Source organism: Poecilia mexicana, unplaced genomic scaffold (assembly GCF_051168715.1).
Source record: "Poecilia mexicana isolate PSO_F unplaced genomic scaffold, ASM5116871v1 scaffold_21, whole genome shotgun sequence".
NCBI classification, from domain to species: Eukaryota; Metazoa; Chordata; class Actinopteri; order Cyprinodontiformes; family Poeciliidae; genus Poecilia; species Poecilia mexicana.
In genome coordinates, this window is record NW_028263390.1 from 2,994,728 (window position 1) to 3,019,935 (window position 25,208).

The 25,208-nt window shown below is 40.0% G+C and overlaps 1 protein-coding gene and 1 long non-coding RNA gene across 4 annotated transcripts; one reads left to right on the forward strand and one right to left on the reverse strand.

Moving 5' to 3' along the window:
* Nucleotides 1-24,875, reverse strand: slc5a6a (solute carrier family 5 member 6a). 3 transcript variants are annotated; one of them, XM_088001850.1, is made up of 17 exons: nucleotides 23,944-24,051; nucleotides 14,037-14,244; nucleotides 13,741-13,962; nucleotides 12,997-13,062; nucleotides 12,296-12,347; nucleotides 12,097-12,164; nucleotides 11,777-11,931; nucleotides 11,220-11,360; nucleotides 11,007-11,136; nucleotides 10,847-10,935; nucleotides 10,588-10,700; nucleotides 10,378-10,445; nucleotides 9,008-9,094; nucleotides 8,744-8,928; nucleotides 7,794-7,897; nucleotides 2,980-3,101; nucleotides 1-2,904 (listed from the first exon to the last, which is right to left on the reverse strand). In XM_088001850.1, exons 2-17 carry the CDS (start codon nucleotides 14,160-14,162, stop codon nucleotides 2,728-2,730), a joined length of 1,905 nt encoding a protein of 634 aa, XP_087857976.1. In that variant the 5' UTR covers nucleotides 14,163-14,244; nucleotides 23,944-24,051; the 3' UTR covers nucleotides 1-2,727. The 3 variants fall into 3 exon arrangements, with proteins under 3 accessions (XP_087857976.1, XP_087857975.1, XP_087857974.1); XM_088001849.1 differs by lacking the exons at nucleotides 1-2,904; nucleotides 2,980-3,101; nucleotides 23,944-24,051 and adding an exon at nucleotides 24,663-24,875 and having other exon boundaries at nucleotides 6,957-7,897; nucleotides 11,220-11,378; XM_088001848.1 differs by lacking the exons at nucleotides 1-2,904; nucleotides 2,980-3,101 and having other exon boundaries at nucleotides 6,957-7,897; nucleotides 11,220-11,378.
* LOC148152900 (uncharacterized) lies at nucleotides 3,377-5,370 on the forward strand. Its single transcript, XR_015761770.1, has 2 exons — nucleotides 3,377-4,612; nucleotides 4,850-5,370. It is a non-coding gene; the product is annotated as an uncharacterized LOC148152900 (long non-coding RNA).
* Nucleotides 24,876-25,208: the final 333 nt, after the last annotated feature.

Here is a 25,208-nt window from a genome sequence, read left to right on the forward strand (position 1 = left end):
TGAGTCACGTTTGTTTTTATTTTCCACATTAAACAGCAAGTCATAATTTCAATGTCGTGTCACTTTAATTAGAAATCTGCTGAACTGCACATCTAAACACAGTGAAACGGAACATGAAAACTTTCATTCAGCCAGGAAGTTACATCATAACATCACTTCCAAAGTGTCTGATTGGTCCAGATGGAGTTCAAAGAAATGTTCTCATGATGGAGGAGGGACCTCTCTGTTTTTGGAATGCATAACGAAGAATTCTTGTGGATGAGATGATAAGAAACATAAATATTGTTTCAAACAATATTTATTGTGTAGAGAAATTACTAAGTGTTTCACTATTAAAAGGCCACAAAGCTACAGAATCTGCATTTACTACAGTTCTAATAACAGTAGTAAATAACCTAGAGAAGGTTCTTCTTCTACAAGTGTGTTAGTGTTCACAACTCACATCTAACGTCAACATTAACAGGATTATGGCACGCTAGCTGTAAAAGAGGCTACTTTACCCTGCAAAGAGATCAACAGACACTTCAAGTAATTTCAGGCATGGAGGATTCAAAAAGGTAAACCATCACAAAAATATACATGTCATTAAAAACTGGGAACCATGAAAAGGCTGAAACGCAGAATTTCAAAATGTAGCACAGAAAGATGAGCTGGTGGACGGCTACATTCAAATTCTGCTGGACTTTTACAAAAAACAACTTTTCACGGTTTTTTGCATATAGAACGGCACATTTCAGCTCAGGAAATGCACACAGGCTTCAGGTGAAAATTACAAACATAAAAAGAGCCAAAATATGTTTAAAAAACATCAGAAAATAAGTCAGGTTCTATATGCCTCTGGTGTTAGGACAATGCTAACATGCTGCTTTGTATGAACCATAAGCTCACTGCAAACAGCGCTCTGATTGGCTGTCATTGCTTACATCACAAAAACTGACAACCCCCACCCTCAAAAACACATGCTATGACACGCGAGTTAAAGCTGCAGTAACTAAACATTTTTTACATACTTATACCATACTGTCACAACATGGTGACAGTTTTAATAAGTGTGTAAAAACCATTTTTATAAAAGTTAGGATGTGTAGCTTTAAGCTGTGCTTAGACTGTAGAGGTAAACGGGCTTTGTGTAGACCGAGAACATTCAGATGATGCTGAGCGATGACAGAAACGAACATGGAGGCCGAGTCCCAAAGCAACAATGGACACATAACAGCACGACATGCGGTCAAGAATTCTGATTCCAAAAAGTGACAAATATTCATATTTATGCAGCTTTCTTGTTTACATTTAGAAGAAATGGATAGAAAAAGGGCACTTAACAGAAGCTTAAGATACTAGAGATGTTTCTTCAGTTCCTTCTTGGTCAGATTTAGTGTGAAGCTGCAGTCGGGTTCAGAGCAGAGGAAAACCACCTTCATGTGAGAGGCGTTGATCAGCTGTACATCTCATGCTATTACCGAGCGTTGGCACGATGAAGCACAGTGTGGCCTTCACGTCCAGGGAGCAGGACTCTTCACAAGCCACCTTCTCCAGGTCTGGCCTCTATCGACTAGAGTCCCTGGAGCAAAAATTCTGTCGTCTAACACATCCATCACTGTAGGTTAGGATCCAGATCTCTGGTCATATTTAAGATAAAACTGACTCACTAACACTGAAGATGCAACTATCCTTTTATAAGTTACTTAATATTGATAAAGTGCAATATTTACCACATTAGAAATATAAATATGCAGTTATTTTTAAAATCAACACACTAATGGTGAATTTCTGCTGTAGAAGTAAAGTGGTGTCCATGCTGCCTTACTCGCTACATACTGAAAACATTTCCAGTCAATGTTTCACACAGGGAGATCAGTAGTGGCGCACCGCCTCCAACCTCAACTTCCTCCAGGACCATCTGACCTGGATTTGGACCATATGACAGCATGACGTGTAGATATTAACCGCTTATCACATGAAGGACACTTTCATGAAAAAATTTGAACTAATCTTTTATTAGTTGATTTAGTTATTCTTACTATGACTATTTTTGATGTCTGCTCTACCATTAGGTCATCTCGTATATTTTCATTAAACAAAACAAAAGCTACTGAAACAATGACAGGATGTGGAACACAGGAAGAGTTTTAAGCAGAATTAGAGCTCAATGTCATGATGTCACTGAGCTGTCGGTGGTTATTTTAGACAAGTTGTATTGTACTTCAGTAGCTCTAAAACTCATTACTAGCATCTTTATTGGGCCTTTTCTGTTTCGTTTCTCCTGGAGTCGACCGTTTTGCTTGAACATCGTCATTGTGCTTCATCTTTAGTGTTCTTTGGTTCTGTCGGGATCAGCTGTGATCCATGAGACGTCATCAGCACCACTTCCTGTACCCTTATTCAGAGGCAGCTAAACGGGTCAGAGTTGGAAACCGAGCCGCCATGTTGTTATGCTTCAGTCTATGATTTTCTTTAATTATCTTCATATACTCTAGAATTTGTGGCTCTATTATTGCTATAAAAATAAAGGATTTTAACTGTGCAACGATTCCCTACCTGATTCTTTTATTTCTGCCAAAGTGCAGAGTGGATTGGGTCACACTGGAACATCAGTTGGCGTTTTCTGTTTCGCCCTCTCAGACAGGCCACACCCTCTGAAATCTGTTTCTCTAGCCTCAGTATTTTACCAGGGTGACAGGATCCACCAGTAGCTCAGGACAAAGTGTGTGTGCTTCTTGTGCGGTTTCATAAGGCCGTCTCCTGGACTGTGTGTGTGGTCAGTGTGTCCATGTCCTCGTCCTCTGTCTGAGCTCTGCCGCTCTCCAGCTCCTTGTCCTCCGTGGCCGTGTCCTCCTTGCAGCACGCCGCCCCGTTGCTGTCCTTCTTGGCCACTTGGTAAGGCTGGCTGCTGGTTTCTTTGGGCTGCAGAACAGTGATGATAAAAGCGATGGAACCGTAGTGTGACAGGGTGAGGAGAGAAAATGGAGTGTGAGCTACCTTCAGGGCCAGAGGAGTGATGCAGCACAGCTTCTCCTTGTAGCGCTCCGGCAGGAAGAACAGCAGCGTTCCGAGGACAGGGAACACCGTTCCCGGGGTCAGGTCCCTCTCCTTCATGGGTCCTGACAGGAACAAGGCAGTTACACCAGACAGAAAACACAGGGAGGCAGCAGGGACTGGAGCTGCTGCCAGCTTTAACTACCAGCAACACTGGAAAGTTTTCTGAGAAAAACTATTTACATCCCTTGAACATTTCATTTCATAAGAAACCTGCACAAATTAGTGCATTATTGTAAAGTGGAAGAAAAATAAAAAGTAGTTTTCAACTCTCAACTCTCTAAATCATTACTTTGTAACTATGATTACATGGAAGTTTTTTTGGATTTAGTGAGGCAAGAAAAATGTCTTGATTTGAAAATGTTGCTTATGTAACAATCTTGGAGCTGAAACACAGATTTCCTTTAAATCAAGGCTAAAACCAGCCTACTAACCTGTTTGTCGCGAGAGGACCCAAATTTGGGTCCTCTGCGCTTGCCGCAACAAGATCGATTGAAAAAACATGCTATACATTTATCAATATAGGCATATTGCATATCCACAGATCGGGAAAAAGCTCTTCTAAATGATAAACAATATTTTCTACATCAACAACACCCAGCCTGAACACGAAGTAGCTTGGTAAAACGAAACGTAATTAGATGCTAACGAGGCTAACGAGGCATACGCGGTAAAAAATGCAACAGTGAAAGAGCAACTATTCCCAAAGCCCACAAACTATCAATCAGAGTAAAGCCGAAGCTCTGCCGTTTCCAACAATACCAGAATCACCACGCTACGTGCAAAACTCACTGAACCAGCAGCTGAAGAAGAAAAAAAGAAATCGCTAATTTCACGAAGCGAAAAACATAAATTCAGTCCTACCTTTGCTGTTTCGTGGTCATAATCCTTATTAGACTAAATATTTCCACTTGGTTCGATAATCCATTTTCCCTAAGTCCATCTCATACTGTTTTCGGCTCTGCCCAGAGCCTCTTCCGCCTCCTGGGCTTCCATATAAAAATGTAGAGGCGAACTCCGTCAATGCACGTCACATGCGTTTCCCGTCCTCTAATTGGTGAATGGCTTTAGTTTCCGTATTAATGTCAACGCCCTCGGATTCTATTGGCTCTGACGGTTCGAAAGACGTGTCAATCATCAAAATTGGCCAATGGGATCCCGAGAAACCGCCCCGCGTAAGTTTGCATATCTGTATAGAGCTTTGGAGCGTGACGTCACTGCTCTAGTCGGAGGGGTATCAGCGCCATCTTAGGGGTCCATAGACAACAGTCTCGCAGTATAAAAAAAAACAGTCTCGCAGATTTTTTCAATCCAAGTTACTTAAAATAATTTAGCTATGGTACGAACTTGCTACGTTATTGTCTGTAATGTCCGATCACACGACTGAAACGGTAAAAGGATATAAGACGGACTTTGGTTTCACTATTATCCTGCTTGGAAACAACGTGAGGAGGCTAAGCTATCGGTGCTAACGAAAAGAAGACGAATGTCCTGGTATCAGCGGTGACACGTCTTGATATCACGTTCTCCAAAATCCCCAGATACCTACAAGTTTCCTCCAGACATTTCCTTTCTGGTGAGTGTCTAAATTTGCTTTGTTGGTTTTGTGTCACAATGTTGTTCTATGATTTTGTCCGAGTGTTCTTACGTTCAGTTTCTGTTGTTTAGCTCGGGCTAATATTGTTTATGTAGCATAGTCCGAGTTTTGTCAGTGGACATCGAGGTTATTACATTATTGTGAAGTAAACTATTTTACTAGTGTTATCAAATTTACAGCTTTAATAGCGATGTGTTCTGATATGTCCTCTTAAAGGCAAACCGACGTATGAAATGGATGAACTGGGGTCCAGTGCTGAATGTGGGTCACTGAGGTAAACGCCACAACATCGGACCGACATGGGCGTCAATTACAGAGGCGATACAGCAAAACCATCAACAGGTTACTGAGACTGATTTCATTATTTACCCCAGAAGAGATAAATAATGAAAACACAGTAGCAGAGGCAACAGAAGAGGAGCAAGTTGGAGAGGCTGAGGAGGAAGGAACCCCAGGAGAGGAGCTCAGCAAGGCTGCAGACTCTGAAGAGGAACAGGAACCATTTGTGTTGAAATACAGTTGGAAGTGGCTGTTCTCTCATTTAATAATTTAATGTATTAAACATTCATGAATCGTTTGATTCAAGCACTTCAAGTTGCATGTAAACGTGAAGAAAAGAATCACATTTTAAGTAACAATTTGATATTTAAATATTCAGGTAATAAACATACATGTAATGAGATTATATTTTTAAATAAATATTTTATGTGATTAAAGTAAACAATTATATAATCAGACATCTGTCAAGACACTGGGTTTTTGGGTTTGTTTTGCTTTTCATTTTATTAACTTTGTGTTTCAATTCACTTAAGTGGTTCATGGTATTTAGTGTAGTTAGAATAATATTATTGCTTTTCCTTGTTTGTCTGAGTCCATGTCAAGCCTTCTTTAATGACTATTCTATTTTATCCTTCTAGTTATTTCTTATTTAAGCCTCCCTGCAGGGTTTCTAGTAATGTTTATTTCTTAATTTGATCACCATAGGTTCAGTTATTGTTCCATGTCTGAGTCTGTATCTTTCTGTGTCATTCTAGTTGGGTTATTTCTTTGTTTAGATCTTCTAGTTTTTCTTGCTCTGTGTTCCTTAGTTCTTATTGTTAGATCAGCCTTGTTTCTACATCCACATAAAGTAAGTCCACTGCCTGCTGCATTTGTGTCCACCGCCACATCATTACGCAAACCAGATGAAAGAGCCCATCTTTAAACATTTAATGTGTAATTAAACAATAAAGGTGACAAATTTTATGAAATAGACCACACTTTAATAAATATTTGTTGTATTTAACATATTTCAGGTAAGTGAACATGTAATGACATAGATCCTGGCCTAGAATTTTATGCAATTGAACATTACGGGTAACAAATGATGATCATCTGAGGTAATACATTTTATGAATTTTCTTTTTTTTGAAATATAATTCTGGTTAAAAAAGGGGTCAAAATGGAATAAAAATATGCCTAATCTATAGTTTAATAGAATAATTGTACACAGATTTTGAGTTAATAGGTTACATGGCCTACAAGCTAAGAAAAATAAAAAATTTTGACTGCAGAAATAGCTAAAAAATATATAAAAGGTGTTCAAATGTAATAAAGGTGAGTGTGCCTCATCTATACAATCTAGTAGAACAATTTCAAGCAGATTGAGTTAATGGGACACAATTTGGAAGCTACTGAAGAAAACATTTAATAAAATTATTGAATATGACTTAAAATTTTAATAGAAGATAGTATGCCTCGTGTAATAGCATGAATGTCCACTTTTTGGTATCAGTTGGTCACAAGACAAAGCATTTATGCACAGGAGTGTTCGGAAATTGACAGCAGCAATGTGAAACTCCGAGCGCTTGTGGAGAGACTTAAGAACAGCTGGCCGAAATTAGCGTTCATAAATCGGATCAACCTTGAGCTGAACGTCTCTTACTCCGTGGAGCTCGGTTTATCCAGTATCCAACTTGAAAACAACTTTACTGCGGTTGGTAACACAATGAAAACACCGGTGTTCTGAATAGTTTGTTTTGGTCTGTGGACCCCAGACATGGCGCCGAGCGACGAAAACGTCATATCCTGTGACGTCAACTCCAAAGCTCTATTGAGAACTGCATGGTTTTACTTGCAGAGCGCAGACTAGAGACTCCAGGAGGAAATTTTTTTTCAAAGGAACCCCCAAAAACAATTGTTATTAGATGTAATTACTTATCTGACAAGTAATCATTTATTCTATAAGAATAAATAATTGAAACAGAACCTACAGAAAAAAAACTGAGAAAGTTCAAATGGCACAAATTGTGCCAAAATGGCTAATTTGGAAGGTCCGCCTAGATTTTTATCAAGTAGTACCTCTCTAAAACTCATGTGATTCACTTTCTTTCCATGAAACTTGGCACAGTAAAAGGTCAGATTGTGTACTGTTGTTTACTACATCCAAAACATGTAGTAAACATGCTTTGAAAGGAATCTTCATATATTGAACTGGGTTTTTTTTTGGCGGAAATAGATATTTTGCTTAATTTCTGCTGTGTATCATATTAATTCACTTTCCTCAGTAACAGGCAGGGTGGGTTTTAGAGCTGTAACATATTCTCTAGAGTCTTGCCTTTATTTTGATACCAAAACAATTAAAATAAACTCTGTAGTTCTTGAGATACATTCAATTCATTTTGGGCATGTATTTTCAACCATATTTCTCAAAAAGAGGCCTAGAGATGAAGAGGTTGCCTTTTACTAAACTGGAACATCGATCAATACATGTGATGATTTTTACTCCTAATTTGATGTCATTTTAAAATAATGTAATGTTTTACTGCTCGTTTCATAATTGCTTACTGTATAATGCTTTTATGGAGTAAATCGCTTTGAACTGCCCTGCTCCTGAAATGTGCTACTGATAAACTTAACTTGATTATTTTGTTATGCGTTTCAATTAAAATGCAATTAATTAGTTACAGACCCTGCAATTAACTTGATTAAATATTTTAATTGGGACCCAACACTAATTAACATTTTGCTAAATGTAACTTATGTAATTTAGTTGTTGATTTCATGTGAGGGATAAGGAGGTTAAAACTCCAACAAGGGAGATGCTTTTGTATTCATCTGTAAAATGTGACAAAATGTAAAGTGATGAGTAGTGCTGCAGGGTGCCGTTTCATGTTTGTACCCGTTATGAAGCTGACGAGCAGACCCACCACCACCACAGTGGCCGAGTTGTGAGCACTGTACCACATGTAGGACAGCGAGTAAAGAGCTTCCACTCCTGTTGGACTAAACACAGTAAATGACTGGTTACATTTACTTCCAACACCTAAAATTATTTTCAGTCTGTAAGAAATGCAAGCACAAGTCAGAAGTTTAAAGGGGCAGCATCATGCATTTTCCAGGCACACAAGTGCCATTTCATAGCACAATCATAGCTATGAAGTTAACTGTAGCCATGTTAACTTCAATTATTAGAAAAATGATGTATACCGTCACCTCCTTAAAGCAATGGCCTAAGTCACATTTTTGTGAGGGAGCAGCAGGGGGGATCAAAAAGGAACTTTGGACATTTTTTATGAAGGTGATTTATCAAATATGACTTTAAAGAAGTGTGACTTTGTAATTTAACGCCTTGAAATTGGGCCTCTGTCTCTTTAAAACACCAGATCTTTCTGAAACTCTACCTTCAGGAAGTCATCACAACATGGCTCCTCTGTTAACCCTTTAACTTATTACCAGTGCTGGACTGAGAAGTAACTCTCTTTCACAGGTGTTTGCCAATTGCTCCCGACTAGTCTGAAGGAGTCGTCTCTTGGAGGAGTTACAGGGGATGGGTGCTCTAATGTGGAAGCATAGAAACTCCTCCTAGGAGGAGCTTGGTTCAACCAGGTGTTCTGCACAGCTGAATGGTTGCCACGGAGATTAAAGGATTTCTCAAACATGCATGAAAGAATCAAGGCAACATTCCAGCTATGATTTTGATGAGGGATCATCATAACATGATGTAAAGCTCAAAAAAGTTGATTTTACATAAGACCACCTCTTTAACATTCATATTTTTTTGTAATCCAACTTCAAAGCAGTAAATAACCAGAACCAGTGTGCCGTGCTGCAGCATGCAGGGTGTGTTACCGTGGTTTGGCTGTGGGGCTGGTAGTCAGGGAGCTCAGGACAGTAGTGGTCATGTTGTGAAACAGTGGCAGAGCGGTGGCGTTGAGCTGGGGTCCTGGTGGGGGCCGAGACATTCGCATCACAAAGCTTCCGATCCCGACCCAGAAGGCCATGGCGAGGCCTGCTGCTAGCCCGACTACTGCTCCCTAGCAACAGGAGTTATCACAGTGACTCAGGACGTGTGCAGCTCTGTCTCTCTAGGACGGGTCCTAAACTAAGACTTACAACAGGGTTGGCCCAAGGGAAGAAGATCCCCAGGCAGAAGAGTCCCAGCAGGGGGCCACCCACCATCCCAAAGATACTGAAGGCTGCCTGGAATAACAGTAGTCAGTCTCACATGGTGAGGTTTACACACTAATACAGCTGACAGCAGCAAACGCCACCACCTCATACCACCATTATGTTGTGGAACAGTTATGTTAAAGAAAACTGGCACATTCCGCAGATAATTCATCTAACAAATTAGGCCTCTTTTATACATTTGAAATTGAATAATAAAATAACTAGAAAATTTCTGGAGAAATTTAAATGGGGCCTGCCAAAGTGTGCAGGTCAGTTGGAACCCAGTGTTCTGAGGCTAAAAATGAGCGTCAATGATAAAGTAGAATCAGAAGCATGTTGAGTAACATGAAGTTACTCCATTCAGTATGTTGAAATTAGTGTATAAGCTAAATATTAGCCAAAATGCTAATGCTAACCTAAATGCTACCAATGGCATGTGGGGTAAACATAAGCATTTTAGCCTTATTTTACGGTTTTTGTTTTAATTTATCTTAAATGGAAAATGTTTATTTTTGTATGGTTTTGGTTTAGTTACTGCTATAATTATTCTTTCAGCAGTTGACATTTTTTGAGTTTGTATACTTAATTACTAAATTAGCTGACCATAAAAGATTAAGGTTCAAGATTAATCACTTTTATAATACCAAAACGTTGCACTGATGCCTCCATAACATTACATAATCTCATGCCATGCTATGCAGACACTTTGTCTTCACTGATGAACGTTCACTCACCTCAGAATGCCAAGGGGTTGATGTGGCTCTAACACACCGATTAATTCAGCTAATAATGATTTAATCCAATTCTATGCAGAGCATTGGACCAAAACAGTCGCAGTGATGTCAATTGTTGGCTGCTACAAATGTGTGCAAAACTTCGTAGATGATGTTAAAATACAATTTAGCAATCGTTTTGTTTCCATTAAATTCATACCACCATTATGGTATGAATAATGGTGATATTCATACCACCATTATTCAGATTTACATCTGATTCAGTTAGAATCAGATGTAAATAAGCTTGTTCATGTCACAAGTCATTAAAAACATGCTGCAACATCATCCTCCAACCACTTCCTGTGCAGATGCGGTACCAAAATGTAAATTTTAATCCCGTCATCCCAAGGTGATTGGAATATATAAAAGGACAGTACAATTTTCATGACACACTTATGACTCTACTTTAGGATTTCACAGAATCCTCCATCCAGTATGACAGCAGCTTAAAACCAGCTAAAAGAACAGAAACACTATGTAGCTACAGCTTCTACTTCACTCTGTCCTGCTGGTGATGCTAAAGGCTGGACTAGTTACCTGCAGCACTGATCCCATTATGGAGGCAACGTAGGCCATAGCCAGACACACCAGTCCATAGGCTAAAGCTGAGGGGAACAGGACAAACACAGGCAGGAGGTTTGCTTCTGTTTTACAACTGTACCAATCAGAAACTGACAAATCAAAGAAATAGCCAGCATAACTCAGCCAATTAATTAATATTAATACCTCAAAAGCAACTCGTCTTACCAAGTCCTTTGGACAGAAGAGTGGCCCTTGCTTCAGTCATATTTGGAAAATGAGGCTTTATCAGGTCTTCCATAGTTACTGTTGCCAAGGAGTTGAAAGCTGAGGAGATGGTGCTGGAGGGAGTTAAAAAAAACAAAAAAAAAAACAGACTGAATGATGCAATGATTGAAAACAGAAAAGTACAGTTATCAGGACTGACTGAGGACAAACTAAGAGCAGATGCATCTATTCATGTCCAGCCGGAGTTAGTGTGATTTACCTGAGCGCTCCGCTGAAGAGACAAGCCACAAAAAGGCCAGGGAGGCCAGGTAGATCTCTGAACACATCCATAACAAAGTACAGCACCATCTGCACAGAGGACCTCAGCATCAGCAGGAGCTTAACCCACATGATCCATCATGAATCCCCCCAGGCCTCACCTGGTCGTTGGTTGTCACGTAGCCCTTGTCCAGAGGGCTGTCCTCTCCATAGCGAGCAAACATGACCAGACCCATCAGGCAGCCCAAACAGAGGACAATCTGCTGGCACGGGAAAACCACATAGCAGGACCTGTCCGGGCACAACGGTTTTCACTATTCACTACTATTCACTTTGAACTAATGTAATCCCAATGAGAAGCAGTTTATGCTCACATGACAGCCTCCTTCTCCGTACGGGAGCTGAGGTACCTCTGGACCTGGGCCTGATTGACACCGTACAGGGCCAGCATGAGGAACACTCCCCCGACTCCCAACGTCCAGAAGGTGTGGCGCTCCAGAGGGTCGGGGTTCAGGCTGCAGATACAACCAGGCCTGTCACAAGACAGATTTTGCTGGACAATAAATTGTCCCAGAAATGATTTCACTAAATGAGCATATTGTTGTTTTGAAACCATTTAATGAGAATGGCATAATGCAAGTTTTCCCTGTAAGAATAAAACATTTTTACAGAACACTCCACACTGGAAGTGGAAAACCTTTTTAATATTCAAAATGAAACAACCAGAATCATAACTAAAATGAATTATGAAGCCTTTAAACAAGATTGCCTTTAAAAAAAAATTCTAATCAATAGAATGAAAATCATTGAGCTCAATTTAATTTTGCCATGCGATTAACTGATTAATTGCATTCTCCCATTAAATCTAGTGTTAATGGCGCTGACCCAAACTGCCATATTGTTCCTCCAGGTCGGCCCAGTCGGTACTCACTCCAGTCCAGCAATGCGGCTGCCATTCACTGCTTTCCTCCACACCTCGACTATCCCTCCAGCCTGATTGGCTCCCACCACAATGACAGCTAGCTGCCCCGCAAACATCACCACGGTCTGGAACACGTCGGTCCAGATCACTGCCTTCAGCCCCCCCTAAGGGACAGGAGGACACCACCAGGTTAGCTTATTTTTATTTAATACTCAACCACTATTTTCTATTTTAACTGAACATTTAGCAAATTAATAAAGCTGCATTCATTGACACAAGTGTGGTTAAAAAAAAAAAAAAAAAAAAAAAAAAAAAAAAAAAAAACTTACCAGAGCAGTATACAGAGTACACACTAACCCCATGGCCAACACTGCTCCCCACAGGTCAAAACCTGTCACTGCAAGTCAGAAGAAGAGTTAAAACCCACCCACACACAGCATAACTCAGAAATATGAACTTATAGACTTACAGTCAGCTGGTAGTGGAATGTGCTAAAACCTGACTGAAGGTAATGTCTAATGTATTCACCTGCATTAAGTGCCAGAGCTGGAGCATAAAGTACAACCCCCATGTAAATGACCTGCAGAGAGAAAGAACTGAGCGATTCAAAACCACATGCACAGAAGGAGTTCAAAGTTCACGGAACTTTCCTAAAGACCCAGCACCTGTTAATACCCCTGTGGGTATGTAAGGTGGATGTGTGAATTCTGACAGTCTAACATGTCTCAGGCTGTTACTGCACTGGATTGTGAAAGTATTCAATGCATTTCTACAGATTGTGTCACGTAAAAATGTAAAACTTCAACCTAAGGTGTTTTTAGATTACTCTAACAAGTTGGACTATTGTGAAGTGGGAAAAAAAAGTTTTTTATTTATTAAACAAAAATCTAAAAAGTGTGGTGTATATTTGTATTTAGAAACAAGTGCCAATTGTTTTAAGGTATGTCTGTACATGTGTACAGTCTGAAGTCTTTTGAGGATTTGCTCTTATTTTTTTAAAGTTCTAAGAGAGAATAAACCATTGTTCACACATTTTAACGATAGTAACAATGGAATAGGTCTATTTATTTGCTTTGGGATAAACAACAGACTCATGTGGGGAGATGGTAATGATGGTATAAAATCATGAAGCGAGTAACATTTGCTGGAACAAGGTTTCAATCAGACAAACGGGTGAATTTAATTTTTTTTGCTACAAAAACAGTGAAATATGAAGCAGATCAAGGTACCATCTGAAAGATGAAGGTTGCAGTCCCACATATGCGAACCATCTTGTTAAAACGCAGTTCCAGATACTGTTGGGGAGAACGTAAAAACAAACTAAATGAAAAAAATCCCTAACATCATCTCAGAGACAGTCAGTGTCAGTCAATGGAGCAGATCAGAACTACCACAAGAAGTTCTGATCGAAGATACAAATGGTTTCTGTTGAAAGGACATTATTGCAGTCATTCCCCAGTAAATGACTGATCACAGAGGAAGATAAATGTCCTTCATAAACACTGAAGATGGGAACATGTGTTCGTTCCACTAGGTTAGGAGAGATAAGATGTTCAACTCTGAGATCATACTTGAGAAAGATAAAAGGTGGAGCAGGTGTGAGCAAAGTGATCTGACAGTGTGTGAAAATGTTTAAAATGCATAAAGAAACAAGCCATGAAACTATGAATGATGCAGCAAACTAAACTAAAATTGCATGCATAATAAGGGCTCAACACAAAGACAGATGAGATTCTAACATGGGGGTTTTTTAATGACAAAGAAGCAGAAACAGGAAGGAAGATGTGCATCTACTACAGCGCCCCTCAGAGTACCAACACCCTTAGAAAGGCTTTAAATAAGGTTGTGTTTTATTGTTGGAGCATAATCTCATAGGTTATGTTCCTGCAATAAATAAATTTATCCAAAAATATTTCTGTACATTTTCTGAACAGGTTGTTAATAACTGTAGGGGGCGTTGTACATGCAGGTACCTCGTAGGCGCTGGACAGCCGAAGCCTGTAGAAGATTGGGATGAAGACATGTGCTGGGATGAGCAGACCCAAGAAGTAGGAGCAGCCCAGGAACCAGTACTGTGTCCCAAATGCGTACACCTCAGACGGAGCGCCCAGGATGGCCACAGCCGACTGGAAGGTGGCCAGCAGGGACAGGGACACGGGCAGGCAGCTCATGGAACGGTCGGCCAACAGAAACTCCTGAGACAAACCGGAAGTTCGTGTCAGATGTTAAAACACAGGGAAGCCTAACAGAAACGGAAGTCCGAGTTCACCTGGGTGGTGCGCTGGCGGCCCCCAGAGAAGGCATAGAAGAGGCCGATGCCGGCAGAAGCCACCAGCAGCAGGACGAAGATGACGTAGTCCACCGTGGTGAAGTGCATCTGGACCACCTCCCCCATGGTGATGCTGGATTCAGGGGGCTAAGAACCTCAGGTGCTGGTTATGATGCTGAGGAAAGCCATCTACCCATGGTGACCTTCACTGTGGAACAAAGGAACACCAGACGTTACGCCAATGAATCCGAGGACATCACAGGAATGTCCTTCAGGTTTACCACAGATGGAAAACAATCCAGCATGACGCATGAGCTGGTTTCCATTCAGCTTACTATTTATGGTGCATTCACACCAGCCCGGTTTGGTTCTCTTTAATTCAACTCTGGTTTGTTTGCCTAGAAAGTCTCTGTTTCATTTTGGGAGTTGTGAATGAATAATCAAACTCTGAGGCACACCAAAAAAACATAAATAAATAAAAAAATCAAACTCTTGTCCAACTACAAACTAGGGCTGAAACGATTCCTCGAATGATTCGAGTACCTCGATTACTAAAATTCCTCGAGGAAAATTTACCTGCCTCGAAGCTTCGTTAATTTATGTTTTATTATTTAGCGCACCTCCCCCATGGTGGAGGTGCGCTAAACCGGGACTTCATTTGCGTTGCGCGGAGCTCTCACTTCCGCCTCTGAGTTGTTGACAAAAGCTAAGTCTCAGCGGCATAAAGTCCAATCTTCAAGATTGGCCCGTGAGGATTTTATTGATTGATGATAATGCCCGACTTTTTATCGTTTTTGGGGAACCAATAAGCATCCTTAAAATGACTGGGGGATGCCTGGAGTACGGCAGCATTTCTCCTCCGGGGCTGCTGGTTGAAAGCGAACGGCGGGAAGAGCGCTGAGGTGAGCGGATAGACTGAACAGGGCGGGCGGCTGAGTAGCTGATGCTTACCGTGTAAATGTAGCTTTACCGACGAACCGCACAATAAATTTCATATCCCGGTCTGAGGAAACGGGTGGCGGAGCGCATCGTACATGGCTGGTAGATGAGTTTCTGAGTGTGACCGGTGAAGGTGTCGTAAATATCCCGTATTGCTTCCCCCTGTGTTCGTCCCCCGGTCTAACGGTTGTCAGTCCGCTGGTCTATTTCCTCCCCTCCACCCCATCTTACGTTCTTCATTCGCCCTCTCCTCCCACTCCAGGCGACATTTCCCGTATTTTCAAACCCAAAGCGTGACAGGTTAGGTGGCAAGGTGAGTTTAATTAATCTATTAAACTCACTGAAGATGAATACATAAACTAAAAGCTGGATTGTAGACATTTTTTATAAGCATATTTGTGAGCCTGCCTCTTTGTTATTAAATTCAATATAATTTCAGATTTTTCTATAACTTTTCTTCTGGTTAACTTAGAAAGTGAGCTATTATTGTTACAGGTTAGTTTTCTAAACTACAAAAAAGCAACTGTTAGGGATGCTCAAATATGAAAAATTGGACTGATATTGATATCTGATAGTAACACCGGTATTATGCCAGATTTACCAATATTTCATTTTATATATTTTTTTATCCGATTAATCGTAAGAATAATCGATAGATTACTCGATTACTAAAATATTCGTTGACAACAGCCCTACTACAAACCTAGGTCTTTGTTTGGTTTAAGAAAAAGCAAAAGCAGGAAATGGGCTGCTGAAAATGAAACAAATGTTGTCTTTTTGTCCCCAACTGAACCAAAACTATCAGATTAGCCAGAGTGAAAACACCATTATGGTCCTAAAGGTGTTTAACGACGGACATATTTTGCAACAGTCGTTTCTGGAACACTGGGTCAATCTTTAGCAGCCACGAAGAGCAGTTAAACTTTGAACTATGGCTTGACATTTCTATAATGGTCACAATCTTCTAAAACAGCAGGAGGGAGAGAACAAAAAAAAAAAAAAAATCACCTCAAGAACACCTGGTAGAAACCTCTGAATTGTAGTTTCCATGTGTTGGCACTCCTGCTTTCTTTACACCTTTCTGTGACATGATCCGTCTAAAGGTAAAGGAACAAATGCCTCTTTCACAGAATATAGCAATGCTGATTATGAGATCAAATTCTGGACAGAAAGGGCTACTGCCTCAGTGTAGCCAAATATTTACTAGGAAAACTATTGAATGAATGCATCCACCATAACATGGACATTGTCTGATGAGGGCTGTGTTCCCTTCTACTTTCATGTCAGCAAAACTACTAAGCACTGCGTGGTTGTCATATAAAGCATGCAAGTCAGTGTTTTCACAGGCCATTCAATATGGATGATAGCCTTTAGACATCGCCTTCTTGTTTCTTTTGGGGAGCAGCAGTTGCAACAAAACCAAACAGAACCCAGCCATATGTTTAAGAGACATAACTTTTCTTTCACAGAACTCACGTCAGGTGATTTTCTTCGGTCAACAACCAAGACAGATCGTTTTTCACTCCATGCTGAGCTCTGGATCAAAGAGCTCTTCCTTTCACAGCTTGTTCTCAACAGGTCTTACTGGATACTCCAGATCAGGAACCAGTAGAATAACAGGGTAGTGGGAGAGGGGCCACAGCCGATAGTGGTGAGAAAACTCGCCCATTACTTCCTTCATCCTTTCAGGTAAAGCAAAGCAGGTCTTCACCTTAATGAGCAAGGACTTCATAATTCATTTAATTTGTCGGTTCTGTTTTGTTTGCTTAATTTGGATATTTAAAATGTCTTCCAGTTCCAGTGTTACTTGTTCATTAGAATTTAAAGTTTACTAATTGTTAATGTGTTTCTGCACTCTCATGCCATTTCCTTTATATTACTGGAAAATGGTTTCAAAACATCATCATTTATTGCAATAACTTCTGGGACAATTTATTGTGCAGGAAAAAAGTGTTATTGGGCCAGGTAGCACAAAATACCTGGCACAGGAACTGTGTGTTACACTGGCCTTTTGGCCTGTGCCAGGGTCTGGTGTGAGCATCTCTTGCTGACAGACTTTTTCCAACTCGCTAAATATTAGAGCAACATGTAAAATGCAAGGTCATAGCAATTTGAATATATTAGACATACTGCCTGTGACAGACTGGCGACCTGTCCAGAGTGTACCCCACCTCGTGACCGAAGCGTTTGCTGGAGATGGGCACCAGCACCCCTCCCGAAGAATGTGCTCCACTCCCACATAAGGTCTCCGTTCCCACGAACAAACCAACAGCCTTTAATAGTGATCCTTGAAGGTTTTTCACACACTGGTCACCACATTGATCAGGAGTCCATTACTGATAGCTCTTGCAGATTTGAGATTCTGATATTATTTCTGTTTTTTCCACTTCTGTTAGAAAACCGTTTCTGCAGAAACAAAAAAAACCCTCAATATTTCCAATTATGATTAATCCAAGTCTAAGATTAAATCCTCATGCAGGCCCATCAAACACAGTTACTGCAGTCTGCCGACAGGCCTGACTCAATAATATTCTCTCCTAGCTTGATCAAGCATTGGACATGACTGCAGTAAATCCCACACTTATTTTGGTTAATTATCTCTGATTTACTTGACTGTATCTTCAAAGGATCAATCTGAACCAGTAGTAGAGGCAATAACAAATCTGAAATGCAAGTCTTTGATACGCTACTGATTTGTCAGGTTTCTCACAAAGAACAAAGTGGCTAAATTTAGTCATTGGCCAAAAATGACAGGGAAAAAAAGAAAAAAAAATCTTTCATGCCAAATAAATCACTTGTCAAATAATGAATTGGGCCATTATTTGAAGATGAAGATATTGTTTTTAATGTATGAACTTAGGGCTGAAACAATTTAATTATGATGAATGAATTGTTGAAATATTTGTCAATTTAGTAAATCAATTAATTATTAAAATATACAAACTGAAAAAAACAAGTCATTTGCTGAAATAACAGCACTACTCTGCAGTAATTAAGACAAATCTGTACTAATATACATCACATTTTACATTTGAGATAAAAACCTATGAATGCAATTATTCTTAATATTTAAGCCCATTTGCTTAAAAAGCCATTTCAGTCCACAAACATTCTGATGTATTCAACTTTTAGTTCACGTGAATTGTACCAAATAGAATCCAGCATAAAAAATAAAAAAAAAGTCTTGAGAAAATAATTTGCAGCAGACTCAACTATGGTTAGATTTTCACCAAACACATCCTGGTCTGACTAACAGTTTTCTGCTCCTGAAAACGTTTCTTTCAATGCATCAAGCAGCGCAGCAGACTGAGGTGTCAAAGTAATGACCTGGACAGCTGGACCTCAGAGAGCCGCTGTGCTGACCTTTCCAAGGGTTCAGATTTATTACACTGCCTCTACTGTCTGATGGAGCAAGATCTGACTGAATGAAATGCCGTACAAGGCAGTGCATCTGCGTGTGTGTAACACTAAAGTAACCCCACTACTTCTACTTCTTATAGAGTGTTGTTAATGCTCTGCATAGAACACAGAAATGTTGCTCACAGCAAACCATTACTTTCTTCACTAGTTAGCTGAAGCCCACTTAGCCACAGAGCTGCTTCATTACTACACATGTAAGGAACAGTGTTCAACAAGGAGGTGCTCCATCAGTTCACCATGAAGGTAGCTGATGCACAGTAGAAACCCAGATTCTGTACAGTATAGAGAAATTTTCATTTATTTCAGGGGTGTCAAACTCCAGTCCTCAAGGGCCGCTGTCCTGCAGTGTTTAGATGTGCCACAGGTACAAAACAGTGGAATGAAATTGCTTAATTACCTCCTCCCTGTGTAGATCGGTTCTCCTGAGCCTTGCTAATGACCTAATTATTCTTTTCAGGTGTGGTGCAGCAGAGGCACATCTAAAAGATGCAGGACAGCGGCACTTGAGGACTGGAGTTTGACACCCCTGATTTATTTCAATTAAATTAAAAACATGAAATTCTGAGTTCTTACAGTTATATATTTTTTAATTTTTTTGAACCAAATATAAATTCTTGTGATATCAGAATTTCTTTTTACTGGAAAAAAATAATAAAAAAAATCAGGCATGTAAATGCCACTATAGTAAAACAACAACGTTCTTAAAGCTGTGGCCATCAGCATCGTTTCCCGGCAACAGGGAAATAAATGTGCGTGAACCGAGTTGCTCTGTGCTGGTAGAAGCTTCTCTCTAATGTGGGACTTGCCATCAGCCTGGAGGAGTGGGAAGGTGTGCAGCTGGACGCAGAGTGCTGAATGAGGTCAGGGCTTTGTTCAGGGCTTTTAAATGAGTTCAAGGCTAACCACACAGATCCACTCCACCACATCAGACTCAACACGGATCAAACAATTCATGTAATGCATCGTGTGCGGGCGCACTCAAAAACTGTGTAAAAATAGTAACTCAGTAGATTGTCAGAATTTTTTTTCAGTTTAACAAAACTCCAGGCAAATCCAGGAAACCTCAGAAACAAAAGTAAAACCTAGCAGAATTAGAAAAAAAACTAAACAATAAGGATAAGAATCGACTGTTTACAGCACAGTATATTACTTATAGTGGATCTGGTGTGTTCATTCCTTTTCATGCTGTAATGGAAGCCAGGAATACTGGTTAACCAGTGAATGGACCTCTGCTGAATTAGGTCAGTCACTTGAAAAGATGGTGAATGCAGCCACTTATTTTATGTTACTAATTTTTTGTCATTGTCTTTATGTAGAAATTAGTTTTCACTTTGAGATTAAAGATCAAAAATGTTGATCAAGACTGATTAGTGGAAGTAATAAGGGTAAAACATCTCGGGGGTGGTTTTCTAAATATAAGCTTCCACTGATTAATCAGCCTGCTATAAGGCAGAGCTGCCACCAGGTTGTATGTAGCTTTCTATGCTGACAATCTGAAAGTTATACATTTTAAGCAATTTCTCAATAACTCCAGCTTCAGGTGATTTTCTGCCCAGTCCTTGTATAATCCAACAGAGCTCAGTCTTACAGAGTTTCTAAAAATCAGGAAAGTTGACCTTTAAAGAAACAATCTTTCAGATACTGCATCTACTGAAAATAGTTTATGCTACGTACTTCTTATTTAATCGGCCACTTCTTTAAGGTCAGACAGTCTGGAGATAGCTGTTTGAGAATCACGTGTAAGAGGCAATTTTATTTCTATCGTTTTTATTATTCTCCCCATTGATGAAAACAAAGACACAATCAACACTTCTCAGCCACAATTCAATAAGCCCTAAAACAATCCAGAAGAGAAAATTGGTAGAGCAAAAGAACAATTGTTTCATCTCCATCTTACGTTCTTCTCCTCCTTTCTAACTTCTACATTGTTTTCTAGAGAAAAATCAAAGGCAACATTAGCAATGTTTAATCTAAAAAATTAAAGTGGATTGCAAATAAGGAGTTTTGAAATAAATAAATAAAATAAGGCAACATTTTCACTCTTCAGGTAGTTCCTCATTCACTTCAGAAAAAATTGGATACACAGTTTCCGGCATGCGTCTCAGTAGGAGGCAATTTTATTCAAATCTGTTATTTTTAATATACATTAAAATGAAAAAGACTAGCTGAAGAAATAAAAACCTAGCCTAAAGGTTCAATAAAGAAAAGAAATCTGTTCTCATTCTGTCATGTTGAGGATGAACAGGTCCTCATATTCAGGTTGATTTAGTCATAATTCAGTGTCTGCTTACTGTTAAAACAGGTAAAGTCAAGACTGGAGGGAAAATCTGTGCAAACCAAACGTGTTAAACCTCTAATTCACAAGAGTGACAATTAAAACTAATTTAACTGATTTTACAGTGAAATATTACATGATGCTTGTGATAAACTTAACAGAACTCTGGATCAAACTTAAAGTTGTACCATTACAATATAAAATGGTGCAAACAAGTAACTATGTTACCTTCAGTTGTTATAAAATGCTGTATACATCAAATAGGACAAGAAGAAATAATTTGACTTGAAATATAATGCTTTGAAATTGGGCCTCTGCCTCTTGAAAAACTCCTGCTCTGTCTGAAACTCCACCTTCAGGACATCATCACTACATGGCTCCTCCACTAACTCTTTCACAATATTTTAACCAGGGTTGCTCTCGGAAGTAGCTTGTACAATGAGCTCAACTGATTCACAGTTCTACCAGGTGTTTGCCAGTTGCTGTTGGCTAGTCTGAAGGAGCTGAGTGGGAGAGGAGCTTCGACTCAAAGACGGCGCTAGGTCCACATGCATTATGTATGATTATTTCATACATGCTTGAAATAATCAAGGCAACACTCTACGTGTTTTTTTAACAAGGGAATAACATAAAATTATGGAAAGCTCAAAGGCATTTCCACAGAATACCACCGGCCCTTTAAGAGTGGACAATGATCGTTTACACACGTGCAGCTGGTTGGCAGTCACCTCTGGAATCTGTGCCACCAACTGGTTCGGCTGGTTGTATTTGATCAACCCTAAAGGCCCAGTAATGTGATTAATCATTAAACAGCCAACTGTTGCCAGGCTTGTGTGGTAAAGTTCTAACAGCAGACTGTGAGCCATGATGCTGCAAATTTAGAACCAATCAAAAAGTCTATCAAGAACAACAAAGATAAAGAGCCCAGTGGCAAATGAAACATTGAGCTGGCTCTTCTGATTTATATGCCATTATTGCCTTAAGAGTTTTGTGAGCTGTAAAGCAAGGTCTCTCCGTCATGTTCTGATAAAGCAAAGCAAAACATGACCCTGAACATTGCCATAGTCTTTGGTGATAATTGGTAACATAATAGCAGATGATAGGATAGAGGAATGGAACTTTGTGTCTAATGATTAGTAGAACATGGCTCATCCAAGGTCAGCCTGGCCTTGCTACAAGATTGCCTGAGGAGCAATATATTCCACAAGTTTCTGGAAACCCAAATACAACCATAAGCTTTGTTTTAATACACAGGACACATTTCAGATGACTCATCACCGGTTTTCCCCTCACATTAGAAATTTCTCTGCAGTTCAACTGAACTAGTTAAAAATGGTTTAAAGGATCCAATTTTAACATGAATTGGTTGAATCTCCCTAGTTGATGTTATTTCCAAGGTCTCATTTTGACTAGACAGTCTTGTTAATTTAGAAATTTAACATCATACGAGCATTATGGCAAAAGTTGTAATGCTCCGCTTGTTAAAGTAAATCTGGTGGTTGGGCCTCACTTTGACACTAACAATTTCAAGTGCTTCACTGCTGGATAGGACATGGAAAAGAAAAAAGAAAAAATAAGCTTCATTTATACAGCATGTGAATGAGACCCAAATCAGATATTTTTGGGGTCATACGAGACCCGTATCCAGCGACCCAAACCCAATCTCTTCACTCCCCCTGGTGTTTCCTTGCTTCAGCCCAGCTGATTTCAATTGACAGGTGTTTGCAATCAGCTGAATCAGGTGTGGTAAAGGAGGGAAACATCTAAAACCTGCAGGGCAGTGTGCATCGAGGACCAGCGTTGGGAAACAATGCTCTAAAGTGCTTTGGTTTAGAGAAAAGCTCAAGGTGCCCAGGTAAGACAAGCCCCGATCATCACTTCCCACCACTGTGTTCAACAGCTGGTCTAGCTAAGCTGCTGTGTTTGGGTTTGTCCATTACAACCAAATATCTGGTATCATTTGTCCAATGGACATTATTCCAAAATGTATACAATTCATTTATATGCAACTGTGCAAACAAGCTGTACTTGTTCAGTGTTGCTTTGAACATCCTTTACTGCAGGGGTGCCCAAAGTCGGTCCTCGAGGGCTGACATCCTGCATGTTTTAGTTCTCTCCCTGCTGGTAATAACCCTTTCCGCATGTCAGTGTTCTTCTTAGACCTAATGAGCCATTATTTGATCCAAGTGCGTTAAACCAGGGAGAGAACTAAAACATGCAGGATACCAGCCTTTGAGGACCGACTTTGGGCTCCACTGCTTTATACTGCAACATTTAAGTGAAGCCTTTATGCGAGTACAAGATGGACCTCTGGAATTTTTTGCAGGTTTTATGGGTGAGGCATGGCCTGATCTGATCTAGGGGTGAACTGGCAGGAACATAAAGTCCTGGGAAAATTAGCAACTGTGTTAAATATTTACCATGTGTGATGAATTTCTTTTCTAGCAACACCTGGGTGTTACTTTTCTACTTAATTATGGAAGCAAGAAGACAATTAAAATTAATATTGTCCATGCGTGTCTAAAGCCAAAACAATGCTTAATGCAGCACTTAGTCTGGGCAAAGGTAAGATTTAATTTGCAAGACAATATACAACACTAAAAAAGAAAAGTAGAACGTGTGCGCTAAACAACTCAGCCAATCAGAAGCCGACCAAGCAATCAACCCAAAAAGCAAACATTTGTGTGGAGCACTACCGGTCAAAATCCAACGAGGAACGCTAAAAAACACACACAAAAACAAACACACACACACAAAACAATATAGACGCCACCTCTATAAATACAAGTGTACAAAACTTAAATCAGGTTTCAGACTACAGCTATGCAAATACTATGCCAGCCAATAACAATATGATTGTTTCGTATAGTACCGTAATACCGTCTTCTTTAAGTATCAAACTGAACTCTGACATATCAGTTCCAGACTGCATAATTAGACCCCACGCGCTCGGCAATTCATTTTAGCCACGCCGGCTTCCGTTCGTAATAAAACCCACCTCTGTGGCCGGTGTTAGGCTTTTCGCTTATCAGGAACTGTTAAACAGAATCAGACCCCAGGCAAATGACACCTAGAAAAGCAAAAGTGCGTTTATCTGTTCGATATGAGCCACATGGTGTTGCTCAAGAACTATACTGCCTCGTGCGCCAGTGTGATTTTAATCAACCAAACCGGCTACATTCAAGTCGCCGGTTAAGATACAATACATACAATTTTACTTCGTTTTAACATTAAAGTACGTTCAGTAAGCAATGCTTATTGGTAAAGTCTTACCTCTGTCCTCTCTTCAACGCCTACATAAATAAGCACTGCTCCGGTGTATCTGCTACATGTGTACCTCCATGGACCGCCCTTTATCCTTGACACTTGCTGCTTTCAGGCACGCCTCGTAAACTACAGCTTACAACTCTAATCAGAGAAATAACTTTGTTGCGTTTGGTTATGCGAGTTATGCTCGGTTTTAATTATTGGAGTCGTGTTTGTTTAGAAACACCTTAGAAAAATGAAGCAACACGCTTGGTAAGAAAGCCCTACATCCATTATGCAATTATAAATACAAAAACGTGATTTTACTTCGGGAATGTATGTCTTGCATGTTTGGTGGCAGTGGTTTTCCCAAAGCAGTTAACAAGGTTTCAAACACCTTTATGATTCTAGCCATCATTGTTCGGCTTTACTAATCCGAAAATTTTAACTCCAATCTTTACGACATACGTGAAGGCAACACAACACGTGCTCTCACGGCCTCAAATTCTCTGAAATTAATACATTGGTTTTTTTTTTTTTTTTTTTTTTTGTCAACTTGGAGTAGCGAAAGCCGCGTGACAGTCGGAATTACGCCAGCAAGGTTAGCTAAAACAGAGCAGGTATTAGTATCTAAATTACGTCGGTTTGCAGAGGTTAGGAGGGATGTCGTCACCATGGTGACTAATTACCCCAGCTGTGGCGGTACATTTAGTGCCAGCTGCTGCGCCATAATATATGCATCCTACCTGCTCATATTTTACGTCCCAAGCACGAGGGAATGCATTTTGTCGGGGATATCCGCCGCCTAGTCCAGCTGGCGGAGAAAGCGAGAAAACACACCAGGGACCTCTGTCCCCGACGACTCCCAGTGCGCATTATGGAAGCGCAGCCACATCCCTCTCCTCTGCCTCCTCCGGCCGGTGACTCACGTCTCAACAAATGTATCCTGACACCAGCGTAGCGCCAGGCTGATGACGAAAGTGTCAACACGTACAATATATGCACAGGTTGTGACTCGTATATAAAACGGCTTTAATCAATTAAAATAAAAAATACTGATCCCAAAGGAAAATTAAGTGTTGTGGTAGCTCATATTAATTCAAAATTACTCAGAGTTATTATAGATGGTGATGGATTTTTGAAGGAAAGATCTCCTATAGCGGTCTGTATAATAGCGAATGTTTTTTTTTTAAGCATTTTTGTAAATGTCCAAATTCCATACATATCCTCGTATGTATACCTTGTATTATGGCATTTAGAGTTCTTAATTAATTTACTGTCAGTTTTAAGCC

What these genes read in the sequence shown, in the direction of transcription:
- slc5a6a (XM_088001850.1), bottom strand. Translation starts at nt 14,162, where the DNA reads ATGGGGGAGGTGGTCCAGATGCACTTCACCACGGTGGACTACGTCATC. An exon ending in GTACTCTGTATACTGCTCTG is followed by an intron (nt 11,932 to 12,096) that starts GTAAGTTTTTTT and finishes CCTGTCCCTTAG; the next exon opens with GGGGGGCTGAAGGCAGTGAT. An exon ending in TAATGGGATCAGTGCTGCAG is followed by an intron (nt 9,095 to 10,377) that starts GTAACTAGTCCA and finishes CTGTTATTCCAG; the next exon opens with GCAGCCTTCAGTATCTTTGG.